The sequence below is a fragment of the Fusarium oxysporum genome, chromosome 2, assembly GCF_000149955.1.
Source record: "Fusarium oxysporum f. sp. lycopersici 4287 chromosome 2, whole genome shotgun sequence".
NCBI classification, from domain to species: domain Eukaryota; kingdom Fungi; phylum Ascomycota; class Sordariomycetes; order Hypocreales; family Nectriaceae; genus Fusarium; species Fusarium oxysporum.
The window spans coordinates 1,564,920-1,586,683 of NC_030987.1; the positions used below are offsets into that span (position 1 = coordinate 1,564,920).

Here is a 21,764-nt window from a genome sequence, read left to right on the forward strand (position 1 = left end):
CGTCAAAGAATGCGGGGTTCGGTTGGGCCTGCTGTTCCTCAGCTCTGGCCAGGTACGTACCCATCTTACTCAGCAGTTCTCAAACTCTCTCTGCCTTAGCCTCAAGGCACGCAGAAAACCATCCGGGCTCGGCTTCGGCAGAACCCGCTCGGAGCTGTGTCGTTCGGAAAAAGGCTCGTTCTGTAGCAATCTCAATCTTGAAGCGATACAGTCCATCAAACCGAACCTACCTCCCACGATACCCACGAAATCCGTCATCATGTCTTGGCTCGGTGTTCAACCCCTCAAGAAGTTCAACGCTCCCTTCTGTACGTTCGATTGCGACTCGTCCATCTGCGCCATCGTGAACGTGTCCCACTGACTCCTCCAATAGTGAAGCCTTACTGGCCCTTCTTCGCTGCCGGTACGTGAAATTGCGCAATTCGTCCGGCAAAACGGTTCTCTCCCGATCATATACCGCCGCGCCCGACTTCAATTGATCTTTCGATGAGTTTTGGACAGCAATTGATTCTTGATATAGGTGTTGTTATTGCCTACGGCGTCAACTCCGCCCAGTCCGCCATGATGAACTGTACGACCCCTATAAGATGAGCACAGAGCGACGACTAATCAGATATAACAGCTGCCGAGTGGAAGAACGACCCCCGCAACCCCAACGCCAAGTCTGGCGGTCACTAAGTTTGATGGAAAGGAAATGGGGTTTCGTCCAGCTGGCACGCATAATCGACCCGCTCGAACGCGAGGCCATGGTTCACAAGATGGAATTGTATCATAGAATCGAAAAAGGGGCTTAATTGACCTATACAACGATCATACGAAAGTTGCCCATGGATATAACTGCGAACGACGAATGCCCTCGAACTCCGGATGTCCGATTGTGTGGGAAGCAAGACCGAAGTCTGATCTGGTTATGTGATATGTACAAACCCTTGACTCACTCTGAAATCTACCATCATGCTCCGTGGTTTATTTCTATTTTTGTGCAAGGGAGATGAACCATGGCCCAATACTCACCGCGACATACTGGCTATCAAGTTCTTGTGGATGTAGCGGTCCATCATCATGGCCACATGATATCTCGTTTCTGTACTTACTTTATGCCGTGGGTGCCTCTATTTCATGCGGAAGCATCCAATTTCTTCCATAGACCTCTCAATATAATCCTCCGATAAGGAGGATTATGCGTCAAGACATGAAACAGGTGACAACAGGTATATTGGATTTGACTAGGTAGTCTTTCATAATAGACCTCAACTATCAGGTGAAACTACGCATTTAAGAGAACATGTCTAAAGACCTTGACTAGCCAGCCATTGCTGGATTGTTGACAACGTTTGTGGTGGGGATAAAGTGCCGTCATGTTAAGCAACGGCCCGACGCCCTTTGAGATTTCTCCCACTGACAAATCATTGCCATTATTGCTCTCCACGCTCGACTCATGCGGCCTACAACCTTCTTAACAACACCGACTTGAGTCCGCTCTAACATCCCATCATTCCTCTATAGATGCGCTTTCTTCTTGGTTTTTTTTCTGCTGCTAGACCAACTGTAACTACGACTAGACGAGCCTCAACTTTCGCTTTTTCTTCATACAAAGTTTGCTTATCTACAATGACTGCTACAGCAGCAACCAAGCCGAATGGCAACGGAGGCAAAAAGGAGGTTAAGATTCTCATGCTTCATGGTGAGTCTTCATGACGTTCTTGCAAAGAGATGCATTCCGTATCTGTCATCTTCAGCATACCCTGGACTCACCCGTAATCTCACAAGTCCCTCACTGATATTTATCACCAGGCTACACACAATCTGGCGCTCTCTTCCGTGCCAAAACCCGTGCTTTAGAGAAGACACTCGTCAAATTGCTCAACCCTATCTCACTTCTCCCTGTCTTCCTTTATGCCACTGGTCCCAACCGTCTAAGCCCAGAAGACATCCCCGGCTATCAACCCCCTGAGGAGCCTCAGCCAGAGGACTACCAACCCGATACCTGGGCATGGTTCCGCAAAGATGAAGCCACAGGCAACTATCGACTGTTCGACGAGGGCATGGCTACCGTTGGACTGGCCATTCGGGAGGCAGAGGGCATCGATGCAGTGTGCGGTTTCAGCCAGGGCGGTGCCATGGCCGCTCTGGTAGCAGCTGCTCTTGAGCCAGAACGCACTCTGCCTGAAGGAAAGGAGGGAGAGTGGGCGAGAGGCCTTAGAGAGGCAAACTCTGGGAAGGCTCTCAAGTTTGTCATTTCGTACTCCGGATTCTGGGCCACTCCCGACTCGCTTCAGTTCTGTTATGAGCCCAAGATCAAGACTCCTTCATTACACTTCCTGGGTAGTCTTGACACAGTGGTTGACGAGAGTCGAAGCCGGGCTCTCACAGATCGTTGTCAAGACCCTCTTGTACTTGTTCACCCAGGAGGTCACCACGTACCCGTGTCCAAACAGTGGGCAGCGCCTCTGGCTGGCTTCATCAAGGAGCATGGTCAGAACAATGAGCCCAAAGCAGAGTTGTGATGAAGAATTTTGTCGAGGAGTGGTTTTTGTTACGACATTCTTATTGAGTATTGGGAAAACACATATAGACTAAGACGCACACGAATAGATAGACTGGTGAAATACACCAAATGCCATGTCATATATCCTCATCCAGAGGACTATCTAACCTGTATAATTACAGACCACCTAAACCGTCATGAATTATGAATCGCTCTATCCTGTACTCCATAGTCTTATTTAGCAGGCTGGATTCGTGCCATCATCTCCTCCTTGGTGATGAGGTGATCAATTCTCTCCAATAGTCCCAGGAGACTCTTCATGTTGTGACTCCACTCGTTGAGGACATCGTCAGCATCTCTAGGCTTTGCGAAGCTCACAATTCGTGCGGGTCGATCAATTTTGGCGTAGACAGTCTTGGAAGTTACAAGCTCGCTGATGTACTTCTCTGTCTCGTCCTCGGCAAGATCAAGTAGCTGAGTCAGGCGGCTCATCTGGATGCGAGTATAGTACTTGGCAATAACTCGAACGTTGTGCTCAATCACTCGCTTTCGCAGATCCTGCCATCGCTGATGAGCCTTGTCGTCCGAAGATTGACCTGGCTGCGCGTCAAAGACGTCGGTACTGCAGAGGTGAGGGCCGAATCTCTTAGAGATCTCTGGCCATCGCATCAACTCATGAACAGTAAAGAGTCGCAGAAGTTCTGCTTCGGCTGGAACTTCGGAGTTGCGTGTGTCTTTGTGGATTCGGTGGAGAAGATCGTGCTGTTCGTTGTCATAGGGAGCTAGGATGACAAAGTAGATAATGCGTTGCAGGACCTATGGTGAAGAGATTAGCAAAGCAGATTGGCACTTCAAAGGCAGTCAACGTACAGGTCGAAGCTTGGCTGGGTCTTCCTCAACTGCTTCTGTGTCCAGAACCTGCCGATAATGCTTGCACACATCCAGGTACTTCTCCTCATGCTTAGCAAGGATGATCTGCTGCTCGTAGTAACGCAGCTTCAAATCAGTTGTGTCGTCCTCCTTCTCCTCCGGAACCTCCTCGCCGCGGGCCTTCTTCTTTTCACGCTCCTTTTGCTCCTTCTCAAGCTGCTCGGCTGTCTTTTTAGGCTTGCGAGAAAGATACCGGGTGCTGATTTTGCGACCTAGAATAGCAGCCTGTGTCCAGTCTCCGCTCTCAATGCATAGCTCAACTTGCGCCAGAATGAACTCGGTCTTTTCCCGTCGATCCATTGAACCAAAGGTCTCGACTTGCAGCTCGCAAAGAATCTCGGTGGCGGATTTTAGATCACCCTGCTTCTTCTTAATGTCGGAAAGGATCTTGGTGACACGGGCTCGTTCGACTTCGACGAAGATCTTTCCCTCTGTTACTGTTCGCAGGGTCTCGATTACAGAGAGCTTGGTCTTGAGGTCGGGGGTGTCGTCGAGGAAGCCCATGACGGTCTGGACCATCTTGGTGATGGCTTGCTTGAGCTGACTGTGCTTCTTGGACAAGACCAAGGTCTGGTCGTTCAACAAGCTCCAGTCGCCCGCATTTTTGCATAGTGTGACGATTGCGATCAGGACTCGTGATGTGGACGCAAGATCGGAGGCCTAGTACTGGATTAGCGGCGAAGGGGAGTGAGCAGGCGTGTACCAATGCATACTTGTCGGGTTTGCTTCTCGAGCGCAGCAAGCTTCTCAATGGCGCCTTGGAGGTTACCGGACTAAATAGAGCGTCAGAAAAAGCTCAATATCGGTAGCTCAAAGCTCAAAAACCTACCGCTGCCAGCTTCTCAGCTTCGGGAAGCTGCTGGTCAACTTCCTTCGAGAAGTCCTTCTCGGGCTTTAAAACTCCGTCAGACATGGTAGCGGCGATCGCGATGTAGTCCCCTCAAGATCTGTAATTATCGGCAAAAGTTTGAATTGGAGGGTTCGAGTTCAGGGATTGTTCGTGTGTAATGTTGTTGCGATGAGTTTAAGGTCGTGGGGGCGTGTTTGGTTTAGTCCAAGCTGGTCGATTCAGTGACGAGGCTCACGCAAGAGGCTCCTGCCTGCCTGTCGCTAGGTCCCCACCAAGCGAAGCAGGGCCGGGCCTGGAATTTAGTGGGACCGGTTCCGGATTCTCCATCATCCAATTTCTAGGGCACGTGACCGTCACCAACATGACCTCAACTGAAGCCAGGCTAGGTTCAAAGACAGTATCGCGACTCAGTCAAGCTTATTTCATGAGCTCTGAAAGTGCTCTAAAAGAGCTTCTTGTTTAGAAACTCTGCAGATCCTGGGGAAATACGAGCCTAAATTTGGACGTTTTAGGACATGTTCATTCTTCACTCTAGGGTAATAGACTACCTAATTGAAGCTTGCATGTACTCTGTGTTAGCAACTAAAAGGAATACGAAGACGAATTTGCAACAAGAAAACTATGGTGGTACGATAGGAGACTAGCATTAGCATAAATGAGTCATTATATTCTTTCTAGTTTGCATAGTGCCTTCAACTTTCTGAACCCAACAAGCTGAAAATATGAGTTTTAGTAAGAGATTGTTCTGCAATCTTTTCCTTTCGGGCATGGTTGTAGCTGTAGCTGTTCGAAGAAAGAAGTATCTTTACTTGAAGATGGCGAAGAGCTTGCAATTTGCAAGTATCAGTTAGTTATTTTAAAAGTTTACCAGAATGAGGTGCTAAAGCTTTATCCATCACTAGGGGAGCAATGCTAACCTAGACTCAAACGTATTTATTCACGTCAACAGATAAAGTCAGGGTCAGAAGGTTACCATAAATAGGAAATTACGCACGGAAAAACACTTGGGGAAATCTCGAGATAGCGGCAGGCTTGGTATCACGCGATAGCTGTTTGATTGCCCCGACTGTGTGCCAATTCATCACCAAGGAGGCACATAATTTTTACAAGAGGGTGCAATAAGTCCGAAGCTAGTTGCCTAGATACGAGCCGAGATCAAAGTGTTTGGACGCCTTCTGCCGAGTATAACTTCAGCCTGACTGAAGTCTTTATGTATCCAAATTCACTCAGTTCAGTGAATTACCAGGATGTTTGCTTCGTCGGTGAAGTCTGATAGTAGTTAGAAGGGCGTCGGTAGTGTAGCCTTAGTGAGTAGAAATTGAGAGAGTACGAGAAGTAATACGTCTAGAACGACATATCCCTTCAGCGCGAAATAAAGTTCTTGTCATGCTTGCCCCATTAGTGCTTTTATACCAGATATGGTATGGGTTTATAGCTAAAATCAGTCAAAGTCTGTTGATAAAACCCCCTATCCCCAACGGTATAGCTATATGATTCTGTTCTCTTTTGTAATGCTGATACATTCTTAAGATCTAGTTTCCACCTCATTCTTGAGATATTTCAAGACTGGAGGTATAGTGTCAGCAATAATTGTAGGTTTAGGCTCAGAGATACCCCCTGAGACTATGATGATCATGTACACCTGACAATATGTACTCAAATCACAGCATGTCAATAACATGTCCATATATTCAGCGTTCAACACGGTTCTCAGCTTCGACGTTGGCGAAAGCCCATAATTAATCGATGCTCATGTGAGACATTGCTGAGAAAGGAGCCATACTAGTTGAGAAGTATAGTCAGGGAATATAGAACTACTTCAAGACTCCGAAAAACACGTAAACAGACTCAACAGGCGGTTCATTGCGGAATAATCTGAAAAGGGCCAAAACTATCAGCCACTCATATTGCCTGACCGGCCCGCAGGATGATATCTGCTGGTACAAGCAGGGGATATTGCTTCACCACATGCGATCTCCTGATGCGGCAAATCTCTTTCGAAAACCTCTGACAAAATGATACAGAGGCTCATATAAATGTAAAACTTTGCCTGTGAAACTCCTCTACTTTACTATATAACCACAGGCATCCTGGCATTCTCATAATTCTCGTAACAGTGATGAAGATAATCAAAGCCAACAAACAGAGATTCCAAACAGGACAGTTTAGATCAATTATACAGGTTATTTTTTGTGTTTTTCACAAGACGATACATGCTAATTTGATCCCAAGAACAGTCGTCGCTCTCATCTCATCGAAGACTGCTATCTTGACGGGTGAGTAAGACATCGTCAACCTCATGACAGACTCTAGGCCAAGCTCAAATACATCGCAATATATGCAGCTAAGACCCAACAACACATAGATCATAAAATCCCGGTCGATCAATCTGTATATTAGCCGGCTATGTCTCCAAAGAACTGATTCTGAACCCAGAATTTGCCCCTTATGAACGCACATTGAGGCCCAGAACAACCTAGAGACACAGTAAAGTTCGGTTCAAGAACCTCATACCGCTGCTTGAATAGGGGGCTCGCCCCATTGCTTGTCGTCTGACTCTTCAGCAAGCATGCCAAATCTAGTACCCCTACTTCCTTTAATTTCTTTTGTAAAGACTTATTAGCTGTATAGAAATAGGGATTACGGGGCAGGCATAACTTGTACGGTTTAAATTCCCTGGCATAAAACTCTGAGCCATAGACGCCAGGGTAGGGTAACTAGCCTTGGTTAGGTATTGAAGAGGACCGAACGGCACATATCGAGAAATTAATCTGGCATATCCAGCATCTCCTGAACAAGGGGTGATTTCAAACTTCTCCGTCTGGAAGGTGCGTACATCTTGATTTAGGCTGTAAAAGAAATACAGCTGAGCAATGTCCAGCAGGCATTGTAGGTATTACCTCTTATCTCCGATCATGAATTTGCTTTCGCGACTGAGATAGAACTGCTGACGGGAACTCTCAATAATATTTAGGATAGTCCCTTTGATTGATGTTATTCAGAACTTGAAGTTGTTGGCTGAAAATATAGACAGGCTGAATACCTGAATCTTGAAGCTTTATGTGGTTTCGTATGGAAGTTAGGAGATGGCAGGAGAGGATGTCAGACGCAGGTAAGAATAGCCCAGGCATCATTATTATCTATAAAATATGCCTCGACTCTTGCAAAAATAAACGAATTCTAAATGCAGGGCCAATAATGCTCTCCAGCCTTTTGTCTTGAGCTATCCAAAGACTGTACTTTTCGTTTCTAGTCAGATTTCGTATTGAATATAATAGCAGGTCTATGAATCTAACAGGAGATATGAGAGTATACTAGAGACAGAATAAGCTAAAGACATATTCTGCACACGCCTGATATTTGTTTCAAGATCTGGTTATGGATCAATATAAATTCGAAGCCATGAAAGCTTCAGAGCGAAGTTATGATGATTTTTCATCAAGAAGATTTCATCCATACATAAAATGATGCCCTCCCATTTAGTCTCAGATTTTACGCTCAATGAGAGAGTTAAAGAATCTTTATCGAAAACAATGCAAACAAATCTTGAACTGGCTTGATATGATAGAGGTTGAATCTATAGTCGGGGGAAGCTCGGGACAGCAGTTGAAGACGATTAAGTGATTGGTCCGTGCGCCATGGTCATTGTTTATCAACTTTCGCGCTCCGCATCATCAAGTGGAATCAAAACAATCCAAAGTCGCTTATGATACCCGGCGCATGACTAATTCAAGGGCAAACACCCAGAACTTATGGCAACCAGCGATTCGACAAGCCATTGAAAATAGGACTGTACTGTAACACATATTCGTATCAACAGCCTACCCCACGAGTAACCACCAGAACACCCCACGGTAGTCATCATGGCGGCCAGCAACCTCTCGACATACTCCGATTGCGTCTCCTCTCTCCGCACATCCCTCAAATTTCTCGAATCATCCGTTGAGACTCTTGATAATGGCGTATCCGATTTTCCCCGTCTAGTCAACGTCCTCAAGACCGTCCGCGTAAGTCTCTCCACTCACCTTACGCTGCTTCTACTTACACCTCGCAGCACTACGAACTCATCCCACAACCCACTCTCGCTGCAGCTGAAGCTTCATTACGCGACGAAATCGGACCATATATCGCTCTTCTTCTCGCCCGCGCAGACTCCCAGATCGAGCGTCAGGAGCGTCGCATCGAAACACTCAAAGCCCGCGCAGAGCTTCAGCAGGGTCGTTTATCCCGCCCAGATGATGACTACGACGAATACGGTGGAAAGTCTAAGAAGCAGAGAACCGGAAGTCGTAAGTTAACTGCAGAGGAGAAGCTCCGCGCGCGAGCAGTTCGACAGCGCAAGGAGGCTCTGCGCTATGGTGTCGAGAGATTAGAGCTGGAGGTGTTGCAGAAGGAGAGGGAGCTCAGGAAGAGACTGGAAGGATGAGAAGTGAACGAATAAACGAGAAACGGAGAAACAACTGTACGAAGGCAGTTTGAAATATGGTCCCTCGATGCAACGAAATCTACATTGCGACACATCATGCCCCCAGAGGCAAAGACATGAAGTCGCATCGATCAATGAGCAAGCCAGGTGGGATCGGCACCGGACATATACTGGCTTCGTCAACATATCGAGCAATGCCAATCCTCCTCGGCGAAAAACGCGCGGAAACCAGTCAGAGGATTACGTACTGAGTTCATCTTGAACTCAGTAGGAACTCAAGGCAAGTGGTTACTTTAACTTGAACACGACCCAAGCTCCAGAACGGTACGTTGCCTAGTCTCATATAGGCTAGATTAGACATGTTATTGATACCCAGTTTTACGAAGAAACTGCCACGCGTTCCTGAGCAAAACCTTAACACCACATGCATTGGTGTCAATGGCTGTTGAATGGTCCCGCCAGTTGCAGATCCTAAATTTAGACTCAGCCCAACCTCACAATTGATCAATTCGAGGATTCAACTTGCATTCCAATAATCATCGTGTTCACTAGGTCAAAGGGATACCTTATCCCTTGTCGTTGTAACTACAGCTTGCTTGGTACTGTTCATATCTGCACCTGGCCAACCCAGATCCATTGACAAAATACAACCCCTTCCACACAAAGCCCAGCCTGCTCGCAGGTCTACGAGCACGTTTCCTCGAAAACTCAGGCCCACAGCCACACCGGGTCGTCGGGCGTTATGCCACTTCGCCAGAGGGTGAGAAACCTTATTCGAATCAAATCTCGCGGTTTTCCCGAGGGTAATAGATAAAGCGAAGAACAACAATAAGTGAGGACAGTAGAAAAGAAGACATTCAAAGTGAAAAGAACAGCCTAGTTGCAGGCGCCGTGGTCCGAGGTATAACACAAGGGGGTTTTTCGTCCCAAATATACTCCATCCAACATATTTCCCATCCCAGTGCAGAAACCAAATCGCCGAGTCGTAACTCTAAAAACGTTAAAATGTGACAAACAATAAACGAGCAGCCCGTACGTGGGTCTGACGGTGTTCGACGGGCGATATATCGCACATCGCCGAACGGGTATCCCAGGGAATCCATGCATGGATCGTTGCTCATAACAAGATGAGGTAGTTGCTGGGCGCAATACCCGTCTCGCCGCTCTCTTTGCGCGCTTGCCACCACCTTCCGCTAACATCCGACACTTCGAGGATCTCGTGCTTGGAGAATGAAATTTCGTTGGCGTCATCCGGGTTGGCCTCGTAGCTGTAGATGGCCTTTGCTCTATAGGGATATTCAGTGGGTGGCACGACCTCGGTGTCGTTGCCGGGAGAGTTGTTTGGCTTGGCTTGCGGTGGTTGTTGTTGCATGACTGAGTTGGTAAAGCTTTGGGGAACTGCTGATCCGCGTGCTCCTCCGACTTGCGAGATACCTCCCACAGGCGATGGGTTCTCGAAACCATTAAGCTGAGCAGAAGTGTACATCTGAGGGGGCTGGACCGAGTTGGATGTCTCGGGGCGGCCACCGTAGGCGTTCATAGTAGATCGATGAATCGTAGTGGATTCTTTGGCGAGGGCAAATGAGTCAAGGAAAGCTCGAGGAGTTGAAGAGGGGCTGGATCCAAAGTAAAACGTCCAAATAACCTAACTCGCTATTAGATTTACGTCTGAAGTCAATCTGGAATGCAACTCACGATAACCATGGCTAGCAGAATAAAGCCAGCAGAGGCAGCCTCGCGGGCGCCGCTGTTAGAGTAAAGGAGCTGGTTGATTCCGGACGAAACCAGAACAATTCCTGCTGCGAGATAGCCAGTCACAGCAACGTGGTAGGTGTGAACTGCATCGCTTCCAATGACGACAAAGACGCCAACAATCAGGCATAGACAGTAGATGCAGCTCCACCACACGAAAGTTGGGAAAGGGTCGTTCTTAGCAAGGTCGGCATCGCTATTTTGTTGTATCCGTCCAATAATACAAGAAACAAAGGTGATAAACCAGGCGAGCTGCAAAGGTCAATTAGTTGGAGGGCTGTGACAGAGCGCAAGAGGAACGCACCGTGCTAATGGAGAGCGTGGCCAGGGCGAAGGGGTCGCCGAGGATGTTGCTCATCTGAATGCCCTTGCGCTGGCCATACATTCTTGAGTGATCCATTTTCTGAAGCGAGGGAGAGTTGAGAGAATACGATGGCATAAGGAACAACGGTGTCGAACGAGCTGGCGATCGAGGCTGATGCTAAAGTGAGGGCACGCGCTTTCTTCGTTGGTGATGGTCGGTTGACAAACAGGCGTAAGCAGACTCGATTGCTACCGGAGCATTCGTTGGAAGAAGAACGATGTAAAGGCGAAGAGGCTGTGCCGGAATCGATGCAATTCGTTGCGGTGCTGTGCAGAGCCAAGCGGAGCGAAACAGTGTCGATCGTTTGTAGGATTTCGGTTGGCGTAAGACGAGCGGGAGGTCGCGACAGAGGAGGAAAGTCGAATGACAGGAAATAGGTAGGTAATAATAGAAAATGGAAAAGAAAGGAGTGGAATGACCCAAGCCTGCGGTTGCGATAGAATATTACCTCAGGTGAGTGGATTCAGTGGGAGGGAAAGGAAGAAAAGAAGGAGAGGTGGAAATGATTGAATTGAATTGAACGGACGGTTTGAAATGGGAAGAGAATGGACAGATTGAGTGGATGGGATGGGCGGGATGCGCTGGCTGCGGGTGAGAAGGGGGAAAAACGCGGAGACAAGGGGCAACCCAGTCCAGTCCAGTTCAGTTCTAGCCCAGCGAAAGACCAGGGACCTATTTCAACGGGCACAGAAGGCTCAGTACGCTCGAGATAGTGGATATTGCGGCGTGAACAAAGTTGTGAGGAGCCCAAGTCGATAAACGCGGTCGAGGAAATAAAAAACAATAATAATAGCCCGCTCGTGCAACTCGTGCAAGATACAGTACAAATGCGCGCGGCTGTAATGAGGAACAACAAGTGCTTAATGAAAGCCACTGCCACCCCAAAGAGTGTTGCAACGAATAAGAAGTGATGGCCGTGCTGTACTTCTTGGTAACCAGACCAGTAATAAGGTACCGCCGTGTGTAGCGTCGCAGCGGCAGACGTGACGCGGTCACAGTCAGACGGGAAGGGCACGGAATCAGGGGAAGGGAGAATTGAAGCACAACCAGGGCCTGATCCAGCAGCAAGGGCAGACTTGGCCCGATTCCGGTTCGTATTGAGTCCGTGTGACGAATTGAAGAGGGAGGTATATCAATCAATGATATGAAAATGAGTGAATTTGGATGCCAGGAAAAGAACTCGTCAAAAGGAAAAGACAATGAGATTTCAGGAACCGATGGAAAGCTAATATGGCCGACCAGTGGGTGTCGCTCAGGTTCAGGGCCTCAAATCCACTATAGAGTTCCCTGCGGCTGTGCTGGGCCCCAGGCTATCGGGAAATGAAAGGCAGACGATGGTTCCAGGTGCTCTGAGCAAATCAAATCGCGCCCTGCCCCTTGTTGACCGTGGCGCTTCGTCTGCTCGTTGGCTCGGGCCCAAGTTCTGGGTTCTGGAGAAGCTGTCGTGACCGTGCCAGGGTGGATTTTGCAAAGAGGGAGAGAAGCCAGACAACTTTAGCAAGCCGAGTCCGTGATTGGATTAGAGACGATAGAGAGCAGTTGTTTCGTTTCAATGTCTTGCTTGTGGGTGATGGTTTATTGGTATCGATATTCGTTACAGTACGTTCAATATTCATCAAGATGAGAAGTGGGAGCAGCCAAAGCTGGGAAAAGAGTGCAGGCAGCCTTCAACTTATTCTGGCATGTTCAGCTACTATCACCCATCCAGGCTGTCGCAGGAATGGATGATACTGTGACTGTCGTCCAGTGAAGGTTAGAGTACACACTGTCTTGGAAACCCCAACCTACCCCAGCCGACATCATCAAGTTAACGGCGCCCTGGACAGGAATTCTATCTGACTCGTCTCAGAAGCAGTCAGCCCAGTTCAACATACTGTGGCTGCAAAACACTTCGATCTACGGCAACAGCGTCCATGTGCTTTTGCGAATAGACCTATTTAACCCCGTCTTGTTTGAGGTTCGACTAGGGTCAAGTCTAATGCGGGCTATTGGCTGGTTGTGAGGCCAGAGAAGCGGCCTTGACTCCATTGCGGGAGTTTCATCGATACTATTCCGGCTGGTCAAGCACAGGGCCACAGTTCATGAATTCTGGACATTCATACAAGAGAAAATGCTGACAAGAGGCAGATCAACTCATCTCAAAGAAGGCTCGCGTGCGCCTTCTTAAAAGATGCAAGACATTGGATCTTTTTCATCATTGAGTGGCTGGTGTTTAACTCGAATAAAGCACTAATGTGAAACATTGACTACGCTCTGCCTCGTGACAACCATTCAAATGTGGTAGATTTTTTCGGGCCGTTTCGACGCAGAAGTTGAACTTTCAATTCAATGTTGTCCGAGCGTCTTCTTCTCAGAAAGATCTGATATTTGATGCCTTGCAATTGCTTGCATCAGACCCCAGCGACAGCTGATCGTTCTAAACCAGTTCCGTTAGATCGGCACAGCCAATCGCTACCGTTGCGGATCTATCATCCTTTCTCAATGGACTTTGTTCTTTCATGACAGCGTCACGAAGCGAGCATGCTCAATCATTGAGTTTCCTTTTCTCGCTATAATCAAGTTGCAATGCCCTGCTAGCCCCTGATGTGATACTTATCTGATTCAAGCCAGCAGCGCGCCACCTCAGGTATCTTCAACGACGTCAAACCTGAATCTTCAGGTCTTGTCCTACACCTAAACCCAACTTGTGACCGGCTGCCTCACTTCCCGTCAAAGGCTCTGACAGGCCCAGCGTCTCGATTCATCCCATGTTGCTCAACCTTCTGTGCCTGTGCCGACGAAAACCCACCAAGGGCATTCTTTGAAACTTTAGTTGACCCCTGTCACGGGAGGGCATTTACCCCTGGAACCACCAAACTCAACCAACGATAAGCCGCACATCCGCGGATTTTCCCTTCCGATCGATCTTCATGACGTTCAATGTGAAAGTCTTGCTTTGCCATGTCCATCGACGCGTGGCTTCTCTTTGTCTTGATGATCGGCTGCGCTACAAAACAGATCGATTGATGACAGCGCAGCATTGTTTGTGGAGCTGCTCCATTTGACCAAAAAGCTTGGGCTGAGTCCCTGTTCCAACGGTCGCTGGTGTTGCTGATCATCTGGACTTTCCGGGGCTAGCATCTGTGTATCAGGGCCAAGGGCCCTGCAATATCTCTTGCTTTGAGGCTCATCGTATTTGTTGTATGGTGAAGTCTAGCGCCCACAAGAAGACTTACACGGTAGTGTTTGCACTTGTTCCTTGGAGCCGATTACATCCAATGACATGAAACTAGACCACCTGAGGTAGCATGCAGTTAGCGTCAGGTACGACTCAACAGCTCAAAGCTTCATATGGATCCACGATCCACTCGCCATCATGAGTCGTAGCTTGACAAATATTACCAAGAATTTGCGTAGTACAACCTGGAGTTCGTAAGCTGAATGACACGACTACACCATAGATAGCGCTTCCAAGCTGGCAATACCAAAATCCGAGGATTTCTAAACACACCTGTTACACGTGCTCAAACTGTTTCACGCCTTTGGCAGTCTTGGTAGCAATGATCATTGTAAACTTCACAAAGGGTGACGTATATAAACTGGCTGCCAAACCAATCACGAGTCTATGGACTGTTTCGGTAGAGCAGCTAGAACACATATCTACAAATCTGGAATTGGTTCGAGTTAGAACATATGTATCATGTCCAACTGGCGAAACCTCAAGTTCTTTCTTCACCCTCATACTGTCACTGTGTATTCCTACATCTTATCAAAATGTTCTAACGAAGGTTACAATCCGCCATCTCATGTAGTATCACGATTGTTCAAAGTCACGTTGGTTCAAACACTGCTACTTATCAATTCCGCCATGTGACAGCAAAACAATATTGAAACACTTATAGGGCATTTGCGACGCAGCACTGAGCTCTCATTAGTGGGCAATGAAAAAGATTGAAGTTCAACAAGATGTGTATATCTAGGATTTGGATCGTCTTGCACATGAAGCTGCAGAGAGGTCTGATAACGGTGATGGCGACGGGCGTGGACACCAAGTCGGCGTATCAACTTCCGACACAATCCTCCTACACTTTGCCAGTCCTCGCTGAGATGCTATCTACTCAGGTACAAAGACAGATTTCCACTCAGTACATAGAACAAATAACAGTTTCAATGTGATGACCACAAAAACGATCGTCAGGATATCCTGGAAGTAGACTACTGCGAAATTAAACAAAATGTCAGTTGCCTTACACAGGAATTGGGCATAAGATTGCGGTGTTCATGAGAATTGCTCTGGTCTAGGGTTGGTATTGGCATCATAGGTGGGACTTTTAAGAACGATCCTATGGCCGATCTGAGTGTAATTTGTTGCAATGTCGAGGGGAAATCAAGACTCAATTTCTTCCCAATGAGATCTCAAGTACAAACAATGAGTCGATACAGTTCAGCCTCACCTGTAATCATGTCCTGCAAAACCCCTTGCTCCAGGCTGGCTTCGAAAAAGAGGTCAGCCGAATCAAATAGCTAAATATCTGACTTGCCGATGTCGAACTCGAATGCATTATTGAGTGAATATATTGGGCCACCGGGGCAGGCCATACGTATGCTTTGTATGTAGTTCTGCTTGCCCAAACTAACAGATCTAAGCCAACCAATTTCTTAATTTCAAGGGTATCTTTAAATATGTTTTCATAGCTCTTCTTCAGCCTCCAACTCTCGCTCTGTCCTCCTCACCTGGCGCTCAACAACCTTCACTCGAGACTCGAGATTGGCCATCGTTTTCGAGTTATCGAGAATACCTGTTTCATACCAGGAACGAACCGCAATTTCGCTCCTTTGTCGAAGGTCGGCCATCTCAGCAGCTTGTGCGATTTGAGTTGCTTCGATTGCTGTCATTCTATCCTGCAATGCCACAAGCGCTGCGCTATCCGCAGGATCTGGAATTGGACTGTCTTTGATTGCGGTAAGGGACGATAGAGTCGCAGGAAAGGCGGACGCTGAGGCTAGAACAATGGATTGGAGTGCATCGATGTCCAGCTGTGATGGTGGCTCTGATGGGTCGGCCGAATGAAAGAAATCGGGGTGAGCTCTGTCTAACAGGGGCTCAGTATGGATTGAGACTTCAAAATATTCCTGATACGTACAGATCTTCATGAGCTCGTGGTAAACGCGGACATCGGACAGGAGCATCGAGAAACGTCGCTCTAGCTTGTTGAGATGGCTAGCCGCCGACTGGTCTTGAGCCAGCGCTGGTGATTGGTTCTGGCCATAGAGGAGATGCTCGATACGGAGAAGCCGCGATTCCAACAAATCGAGCGTAGAAAGAGTTGTTTCGTCCATATTGGTGGCCATCGTGACAGCGAGCGCGCGGCACAAGCGCGGGGCCTAAAGGTGAGGTAAGGTAAGGTAAGGTACAGTACAGCAGAAGAATGACAGAGTGGATGCGGTCAAGGACCAAAGTGGGGGGTCAGGAGGATATCATGAAATTGTGAGACCTGCAGAACCATGGTCTTTGTTGTCGCATCAAGCGGTGCATTTTGTTTAGAGAATGAGAGAAGTAAAATGAAAAATTGCATTGTAGAGATGCTAGAACTAATCTGCTAGTATCAGATATGCAAACTTGTTGAATATCAAGCCACTGTCCTCTATCATAAGGACGTTGTAGAAGTATGAGGTATACTCTTCGTCTCATGCCCCTGGAAAGCCCTGAAGCTATTCCCCAGATTAGGATCATGGCTTGTCAGAAAAGCCCGATGATTCGCCAAATCATGATCTTGGCGCGCGCTGATTGGCCGCATGAGTTCGGCATAACACTCCAGCAGCTCCCCGTCATTTATTCTAAGGATCGTGGCAGGACAAGAGACCCAACCAGGCCCTGCCAGGAATTCGTACTAAACCATCTCCTGACTGTTTCTTCTTCCTCCTGCATCTCAATCATCCACAACAGCCTCGTTGGCACTTCGCTCGTGACTTACCGTTTTGGTCTGTCGTGATCGGACGGGAGTGTTGAACTGTTTGTTCGCCAGGGGCCTTTGTGCCGCGGGACGGTGCAGTACCAACCAGCGACCGGATTGACGCAATCAGGTCTAGGGCTGCTGGCCTACCAAGTTTCCGCCTCTCCGCCTCGTGCCTAGTCAGCAATCGGATTAGGATCCCGAGGAACGCAGCGATAACGAACATACATACCTCCAACACCTACGACTCTACATTACAGCAGACGGACGCATAACCTAACTACAGCCAGCTTTACCCCTCGCGATCGCGCCGAATCCTCGACGACTCTATACACCTTATCGCCGTGTAATGACGAACTACTCTACAATATCTGATGGAAACGCTTCTTTATTTAGAAGTGCCGGCGACATGTCAAGGTGAGGAGACCTCGCCTGCCGACATCGGTGAAGAAAACATCATCACTGACGAAAGCTTTCTTAGACCTCGACGTCGCGGTCATAAGGATGGCGGCCATGGAGGCCAAGCCACTACGATTAGCAGTGTCGTAAACCTGCTAAATACAAGTACGTTCGCTATCTCTCTTTCTCCATGGGCGCGTGCTGACACAGGATGCGCAGTTGTTGGAGCTGGCACTCTTGCCATGCCCTCAGTTATGTCACATATGGGTATCATGTTGGGAGTGGTGCTGATATTGTGGTCTGGATTGACTGCCGCTTTCGGTCTTTACCTACAATCTCGATGCGCTCGATATCTCGACCGAGGAACCTCATCCTTCTTCGCCCTATCGCAAATCACCTATCCCAACGCCGCCGTTATATTCGATGCTGCAATCGCAATTAAGTGCTTCGGAGTTGGCGTGTCTTACATGATTATCATTGGGGACCTTATGCCTGGTGTGGTGTTGGGCTTCCTCAGCAACGCTAATAGCGCTCCGTATCTGGTCGATCGAAACTTTTGGATCACCGCGTTTATGCTTATAATTATTCCTCTGAGCTTTCTGAGGAGGCTGGACTCACTGAAGTACACCAGCATTGTTGCGCTGGTCTCCATCGGATATCTGATTGTCTTGGTGATCTATCACTTTGCATCCGACAAGCACGCCGACCCTGGTAGTATCAGAGTGATCCAGTGGGGCGGAGCTATTGAGACATTGAGCGCTCTACCAGTCGTTGTGTTTGCATATACTTGTCATCAGAACGTATGTCAAACTTCTGCAAGTTCATGATCCAGCTAACACAATTAGATGTTCTCCATCCTCAACGAACTGAAGGATAACTCACCATCAAGCATTATTGGAGTTGTTGGCACAAGCATTGGCTCTGCTGCGTCAATTTATATTGTTGTGGCTATTACCGGTTACCTTACATTTGGCAATGCTGTTGTAGGAAACATAGTTTCAATGTGTACGTTTAACCTCCGCTCATACTTGCACAAACTAACCAAGGCAGATCCTACTGGAGCTGCTTCAACAATCGGAAAAGCCGCCATTGTTGTACTAGTCACTTTCTCTGTTCCTTTGCAGGTTCACCCATGCCGAGCTTCACTAGATGCTGTATTGAAATGGCGACCAAACCGTAACTCGTCGAACAACGGACGAACAGCAACACCATTACTCCCAGCATCCCCGGCCGGCGATCATGGAAGTACCGCCCCGATGTCTGACCTCCGGTTCGCTGTGATCACTACTTTCATTCTCACCTTCGCCTACATGACTGCCCTCTCAGTCACTAGTCTTGATCGTGTCCTGGCCTTCGTTGGCAGCACCGGGTCAACTTCTATCAGCTTTATTCTCCCAGGTCTTTTTTACTACAAAATCAGTAACCCAGATAGCATACATCATCAACGACTGGCCAAGGAAGATGATGATATGGATGAGGACATACCCACCTCAGATGTGGAGGACTCTGCTGCACTGGCGCAGAGCACAACTAGTGTTCGCAGTGGTGTGAGCATCGCTAGCAATGCCAGCACCCGCAGCAACCGAAACTCATGGCGTTGGAGACGCAAGTGGCGATGGGATCTCGAGCACATCGAACATCACCATCTGCGTAGACTCGCCCTCGCACTGGCGATATACGGATCCGTTGTCATGACCGTGTGTCTTGTTCTGAACATTTTCTTTGCTGTCACTCATTAATTGTATCATTTTCTCTTACGGCCTCATGGATGACAAATGTTGGATACAGGCGTTGTAAGAAGGGGCATATGATGTTTTTCTCAGCGTCTCTGCTTCAATAGATGGCTTAAACTTAGTTAGACATGGTATTGGGTAGCGCTTCAATACAATTACAATAGCGAAAAAAAAATGGATTGGCCGTCGTGATGTGAACCCTTCCAACAAATATCATACAGTTTTCCTCGATTGCTGCACAGGTCTCTGATCCAGTAGCCTGCACGAGCCCCAATACTCCTCAACATTGATATGGCCGTCTGGGTTTTCGACTCCATCTGAACTTCGTGATAACGTCCTGAAACCAACGCCCAGAAATGCGTTTTCGTACAAATCATACAACCCCTAGGCCACTCATCGAATTCTGACCTTCTCCTGGTCTATGACGCCCTTTGTGTTGTCTTGCTTGGGGCCAAATGGCTTCTTTGGTAGAATACCCACCATAGAAAGTAACCTCCAGGCTGTGTCTGTGGGCTGTGCACCAACACCGATCCAATACCTCGCGCGTTGACTATCGAGCTTGATATCCTTATGAAGTTTTCCGGATGTGTCGTAAGGGTCGGGTTTAGGAATTGGGTCGTATGTGCCAATGACCTCGAGCGGGCGGGAGTTACGAGCCGTCCTAAATACCTGTTAATGGTGCGCTCAATTGTAACATATATCATGGGCTGACGCACCGGGCGTGGGCAATGACAATATTGTAGAAGGGCTGGTTTCGACGCCCAAATCGGGCGAGACGGATCTTGACAACCATGGCGGCGATATGGGGGACTTGAAGACCACGAATTAAAGCAATCACCAGTTGTTACTGCTATCCTGAAGGTTGGGACAATTTCGACACGGAGCGGGGGTTATTTTCGCCGATGTGGCTTATTCACTCGGAAGATGGTGGAGTCGACCGGGAATAGTGTGGCTATCCAAATGGAGCTCCAACGGCTGATGAAGCATCTCTTGCCGAGTGATGTCAGTCCGTGACTCCCTGGACATTTCAACCGATCCTGACTGACGACATTTTCGAAATCACCCAACTTTTACATCGCTCGGACCCATACGGCATCTAGTTTGCGCTGAGACTTTTGCGAAGATTCATCGATCACTATCAAGAACACAAGATTCAAAGGCATTATGGCGATCAAGGTAAATCATATGTACTCTCATTATAGCTCTGCGTTCATTCACTGACCTTTTTAGACCCTCGGAGCCAAAGCTGCAGCTGCTCTTGATCAGGAGCTCATGAGCACTGGAGCATTCTCCATTGACCAGCTCATGGAGCTCGCTGGACTTGCTGTTTCTCAAGCTGGTTAGTGACTACCTCACGCGAGCCGTTAAGATTTCACTTCGGTCGCACAAAGCCCATGCCATTTCTCATGACGATGAACTGCTAACATCATAAGTCTATCGTCTCCAGCCTCTCGAGAGTGGTCGCAGGATCCTTGTTGCCTGTGGACCTGGAAACAACGGTTAGTGCTTTTTTCTTACCTGCAAATACCAAGAATGCTCACTAACAGCATCAGGTGGTGATGGACTAGTCGCTGCTCGTCATCTTCGTCAGTACGGCTACAGCCCGAGCGTTTTCTATCCCAAACGAAGCAAGAATGATCTCTACCAGGTAGGTTTACCAAGTAAATCCGGGTTTCACTGTTCTTCACCATAAGAGTCGCATGACGTTTTGTTCGTAACATTGCTGCGATCTTGCAGCTATGTGCTTCTCACAATTATCTTGTCGGTTTTCTACTAGTACTGCGGGAATCGTTGAATGGTTGGTAACAACCGGTGCACCGAAAATCGGTGTACCCAGCCTTTCAAACACGTCTCGTCTCGATTCCATATCCGAAAGCTGAACAGTTGCTGATACTGCTCCCAGCGACTCGCAAAACAACTTGAAGACCTTGAGGTCCCTTTCGTTGATGACTTCTCCTCGGCGCTGAACTCGACGGATCATGTTGTCGACGCGATCTTTGGTTTGTACTTGTAATTTTTCGATAGCGATATTCTCTGACCGTTCAACTAGGTTTCAGCTTTTCAGGAGAAGTTCGAGAACCATTTCCTGCTGTGATTCAAGCTCTTCAGGACACGAAGCTGCCAGTCACAGCAGTTGATGCTCCCTCATCCTGGGATATCGAAGATGGTCCACCAAAGTCGGGACTCGGCAGTTCCTTCATGCCTACAGCACTAATTAGCCTAACGGCGCCAAAGCCACTAGTGAAGCATTTCAAAGGTCGACACTTTATCGGCGGGCGGTACGTACCAGTCAACAACGCTGTCTCGAGGCAACTAACTTCCAGCATAGGTTTGTGACTCCATCCATCGCAAAGAAATATGACTTCGAGGTCCCCGAGTACAAAGGAGTCGACCAAGTCGTGGAGGTTGAAGTAGCTGGACAGAAGCTCTGAGAGACATGGTTGGAACGATTGCGGATCGGAAAGAGGGAGTATGCAGTAACTACCCCTTGGTCGAGATTTTGAATATATAACAGGCGTTTTACATGACCCGACAGCCTCCTCTCAGACTATTAGGACAAACTGGGCTTGGACACTGTCCGTCACGCATACCATTCCGAAGAAATAGCAGGCCTTGTGGGCATACAAGCAATGGCGGATGGAAGAAGTGACAGAATTCAACATAAACCAGATAATCTTTCCCGCAGACGTGGCATGCAGCCGAATGCTGCGTGCACATTTATCGTGAACTCGAGCTTGTTCTTAAAGTTCGATTGGGTGATGATCGAAGTCGACAATTGGGAAGGGGGAGGCTCGCACGAACGACATGGACAATGACGTTGAAACGTTGAAGATGGCGCATGAATGAGTAAGTAGGGACAAGTTGACAATTACCACAGACAAAAGATAC

At 48.0% G+C, this 21,764-nt stretch overlaps 9 protein-coding genes across 12 annotated transcripts; 5 read left to right on the forward strand and 4 right to left on the reverse strand.

The window, feature by feature from the left end:
* The first annotated feature begins 75 nt into the window (after positions 1-75).
* On the forward strand, positions 76-1,332 carry FOXG_06116 (F-type H+-transporting ATPase subunit J). The gene is made up of 4 exons (XM_018384641.1): positions 76-308; positions 374-403; positions 521-571; positions 623-1,332. The coding sequence occupies exons 1-4, from the start codon at positions 260-262 to the stop codon at positions 676-678; spliced, it is 186 nt and encodes a 61-aa protein (XP_018241778.1). The 5' UTR covers positions 76-259; the 3' UTR covers positions 679-1,332.
* Positions 1,333-1,343: 11 nt separating this feature from the next.
* Positions 1,344-2,712, forward strand: FOXG_06117 (uncharacterized protein). Its single transcript, XM_018384642.1, has 2 exons — positions 1,344-1,684; positions 1,795-2,712. The coding sequence occupies exons 1-2, from the start codon at positions 1,507-1,509 to the stop codon at positions 2,505-2,507; spliced, it is 891 nt and encodes a 296-aa protein (XP_018241779.1). The 5' UTR covers positions 1,344-1,506; the 3' UTR covers positions 2,508-2,712.
* On the reverse strand, positions 1,414-4,512 carry FOXG_06118 (26S proteasome regulatory subunit N5). Its single transcript, XM_018384643.1, has 4 exons — positions 4,248-4,512; positions 4,132-4,191; positions 3,359-4,078; positions 1,414-3,304 (listed from the first exon to the last, which is right to left on the reverse strand). Exons 1-4 carry the CDS (start codon positions 4,329-4,331, stop codon positions 2,723-2,725), a joined length of 1,446 nt encoding a protein of 481 aa, XP_018241780.1. The 5' UTR covers positions 4,332-4,512; the 3' UTR covers positions 1,414-2,722.
* Positions 4,513-7,512: 3,000 nt separating this feature from the next.
* FOXG_06120 (SHO1 osmosensor) lies at positions 7,513-12,440 on the reverse strand. Of its 2 annotated transcripts, XM_018384647.1 has the most exons (4): positions 10,751-12,440; positions 10,390-10,698; positions 9,221-10,339; positions 7,513-9,165 (listed from the first exon to the last, which is right to left on the reverse strand). In XM_018384647.1, the coding sequence occupies exons 1-3, from the start codon at positions 10,883-10,885 to the stop codon at positions 9,812-9,814; spliced, it is 972 nt and encodes a 323-aa protein (XP_018241782.1). In that variant the 5' UTR covers positions 10,886-12,440; the 3' UTR covers positions 7,513-9,165; positions 9,221-9,811. The 2 variants fall into 2 exon arrangements, with proteins under 2 accessions (XP_018241782.1, XP_018241781.1); XM_018384646.1 differs by having other exon boundaries at positions 7,513-10,339.
* Positions 7,820-10,410, forward strand: FOXG_06119 (uncharacterized protein). 2 transcript variants are annotated; one of them, XM_018384645.1, is made up of 3 exons: positions 7,941-8,275; positions 8,323-9,018; positions 9,081-9,222. In XM_018384645.1, exons 1-2 carry the CDS (start codon positions 8,132-8,134, stop codon positions 8,692-8,694), a joined length of 516 nt encoding a protein of 171 aa, XP_018241784.1. In that variant the 5' UTR covers positions 7,941-8,131; the 3' UTR covers positions 8,695-9,018; positions 9,081-9,222. The 2 variants fall into 2 exon arrangements, with proteins under 2 accessions (XP_018241783.1, XP_018241784.1); XM_018384644.1 differs by having other exon boundaries at positions 7,820-8,275; positions 8,323-10,410.
* A 2,621-nt stretch (positions 12,441-15,061) lies between the features above and the next one.
* On the reverse strand, positions 15,062-16,219 carry FOXG_06121 (uncharacterized protein). 2 transcript variants are annotated; one of them, XM_018384649.1, is made up of 2 exons: positions 15,934-16,219; positions 15,062-15,882 (listed from the first exon to the last, which is right to left on the reverse strand). In XM_018384649.1, exons 1-2 carry the CDS (start codon positions 16,139-16,141, stop codon positions 15,479-15,481), a joined length of 612 nt encoding a protein of 203 aa, XP_018241786.1. In that variant the 5' UTR covers positions 16,142-16,219; the 3' UTR covers positions 15,062-15,478. The 2 variants fall into 2 exon arrangements, with proteins under 2 accessions (XP_018241786.1, XP_018241785.1); XM_018384648.1 differs by having other exon boundaries at positions 15,062-16,207.
* Positions 16,220-16,645: 426 nt separating this feature from the next.
* FOXG_06122 (uncharacterized protein) lies at positions 16,646-19,613 on the forward strand. The gene is made up of 5 exons (XM_018384650.1): positions 16,646-17,160; positions 17,225-17,307; positions 17,362-17,942; positions 17,988-18,147; positions 18,193-19,613. The coding sequence occupies exons 1-5, from the start codon at positions 17,093-17,095 to the stop codon at positions 18,879-18,881; spliced, it is 1,581 nt and encodes a 526-aa protein (XP_018241787.1). The 5' UTR covers positions 16,646-17,092; the 3' UTR covers positions 18,882-19,613.
* On the reverse strand, positions 18,637-19,817 carry FOXG_06123 (ribosomal protein S16, mitochondrial). The gene is made up of 2 exons (XM_018384651.1): positions 19,592-19,817; positions 18,637-19,536 (listed from the first exon to the last, which is right to left on the reverse strand). The coding sequence occupies exons 1-2, from the start codon at positions 19,666-19,668 to the stop codon at positions 19,269-19,271; spliced, it is 345 nt and encodes a 114-aa protein (XP_018241788.1). The 5' UTR covers positions 19,669-19,817; the 3' UTR covers positions 18,637-19,268.
* Positions 19,818-20,039: 222 nt separating this feature from the next.
* FOXG_06124 (YjeF protein) lies at positions 20,040-21,307 on the forward strand (the record flags this gene model as incomplete). The annotated part of the gene is made up of 7 exons (XM_018384652.1): positions 20,040-20,051; positions 20,106-20,214; positions 20,309-20,374; positions 20,429-20,523; positions 20,779-20,875; positions 20,926-21,154; positions 21,205-21,307. The coding sequence occupies 7 exons, from the start codon at positions 20,040-20,042 to the stop codon at positions 21,305-21,307; spliced, it is 711 nt and encodes a 236-aa protein (XP_018241789.1).
* Between the last annotated feature and the right edge of the window lie 457 nt (positions 21,308-21,764).

Excerpts from the sequence above, each read along its gene's own strand:
- FOXG_06122 (XM_018384650.1), top strand. The coding sequence starts at position 17,093 with ATGACGAACTACTCTACAATATCTGATGGAAACGCTTCTTTATTTAGA. Across the intron at positions 17,308-17,361 it reads CGTAAACCTGCTAAATACAA|TTGTTGGAGCTGGCACTCTT; the intron begins GTACGTTCGCTA and ends CAGGATGCGCAG. Across the intron at positions 18,148-18,192 it reads AGGAAACATAGTTTCAATGT|ATCCTACTGGAGCTGCTTCA; the intron begins GTACGTTTAACC and ends TAACCAAGGCAG.
- FOXG_06119 (XM_018384644.1), top strand. The coding sequence starts at position 8,132 with ATGGCGGCCAGCAACCTCTCGACATACTCCGATTGCGTCTCCTCTCTC. Across the intron at positions 8,276-8,322 it reads ACGTCCTCAAGACCGTCCGC|CACTACGAACTCATCCCACA; the intron begins GTAAGTCTCTCC and ends TACACCTCGCAG.
- FOXG_06123 (XM_018384651.1), bottom strand. The coding sequence starts at position 19,668 with ATGGTTGTCAAGATCCGTCTCGCCCGATTTGGGCGTCGAAACCAGCCC. Across the intron at positions 19,537-19,591 it reads ATTGTCATTGCCCACGCCCG|GACGGCTCGTAACTCCCGCC; the intron begins GTGCGTCAGCCC and ends ACAGGTATTTAG.
- FOXG_06121 (XM_018384648.1), bottom strand. The coding sequence starts at position 16,141 with ATGGCCACCAATATGGACGAAACAACTCTTTCTACGCTCGATTTGTTG.
- FOXG_06116 (XM_018384641.1), top strand. The coding sequence starts at position 260 with ATGTCTTGGCTCGGTGTTCAACCCCTCAAGAAGTTCAACGCTCCCTTC. Across the intron at positions 404-520 it reads CTGGCCCTTCTTCGCTGCCG|GTGTTGTTATTGCCTACGGC; the intron begins GTACGTGAAATT and ends TTCTTGATATAG. Across the intron at positions 572-622 it reads CCAGTCCGCCATGATGAACT|CTGCCGAGTGGAAGAACGAC; the intron begins GTACGACCCCTA and ends CAGATATAACAG.
- FOXG_06120 (XM_018384647.1), bottom strand. The coding sequence starts at position 10,885 with ATGCCATCGTATTCTCTCAACTCTCCCTCGCTTCAGAAAATGGATCAC. Across the intron at positions 10,699-10,750 it reads CCACGCTCTCCATTAGCACG|CTCGCCTGGTTTATCACCTT; the intron begins GTGCGTTCCTCT and ends TGACCTTTGCAG. Across the intron at positions 10,340-10,389 it reads TTCTGCTAGCCATGGTTATC|GTTATTTGGACGTTTTACTT; the intron begins GTGAGTTGCATT and ends ATAGCGAGTTAG.
- FOXG_06118 (XM_018384643.1), bottom strand. The coding sequence starts at position 4,331 with ATGTCTGACGGAGTTTTAAAGCCCGAGAAGGACTTCTCGAAGGAAGTT. Across the intron at positions 4,192-4,247 it reads AAGCTGAGAAGCTGGCAGCG|TCCGGTAACCTCCAAGGCGC; the intron begins GTAGGTTTTTGA and ends CGCTCTATTTAG. Across the intron at positions 3,305-3,358 it reads ACCCAGCCAAGCTTCGACCT|GTCCTGCAACGCATTATCTA; the intron begins GTACGTTGACTG and ends TCTTCACCATAG.
- FOXG_06117 (XM_018384642.1), top strand. The coding sequence starts at position 1,507 with ATGCGCTTTCTTCTTGGTTTTTTTTCTGCTGCTAGACCAACTGTAACT. Across the intron at positions 1,685-1,794 it reads TAAGATTCTCATGCTTCATG|GCTACACACAATCTGGCGCT; the intron begins GTGAGTCTTCAT and ends ATTTATCACCAG.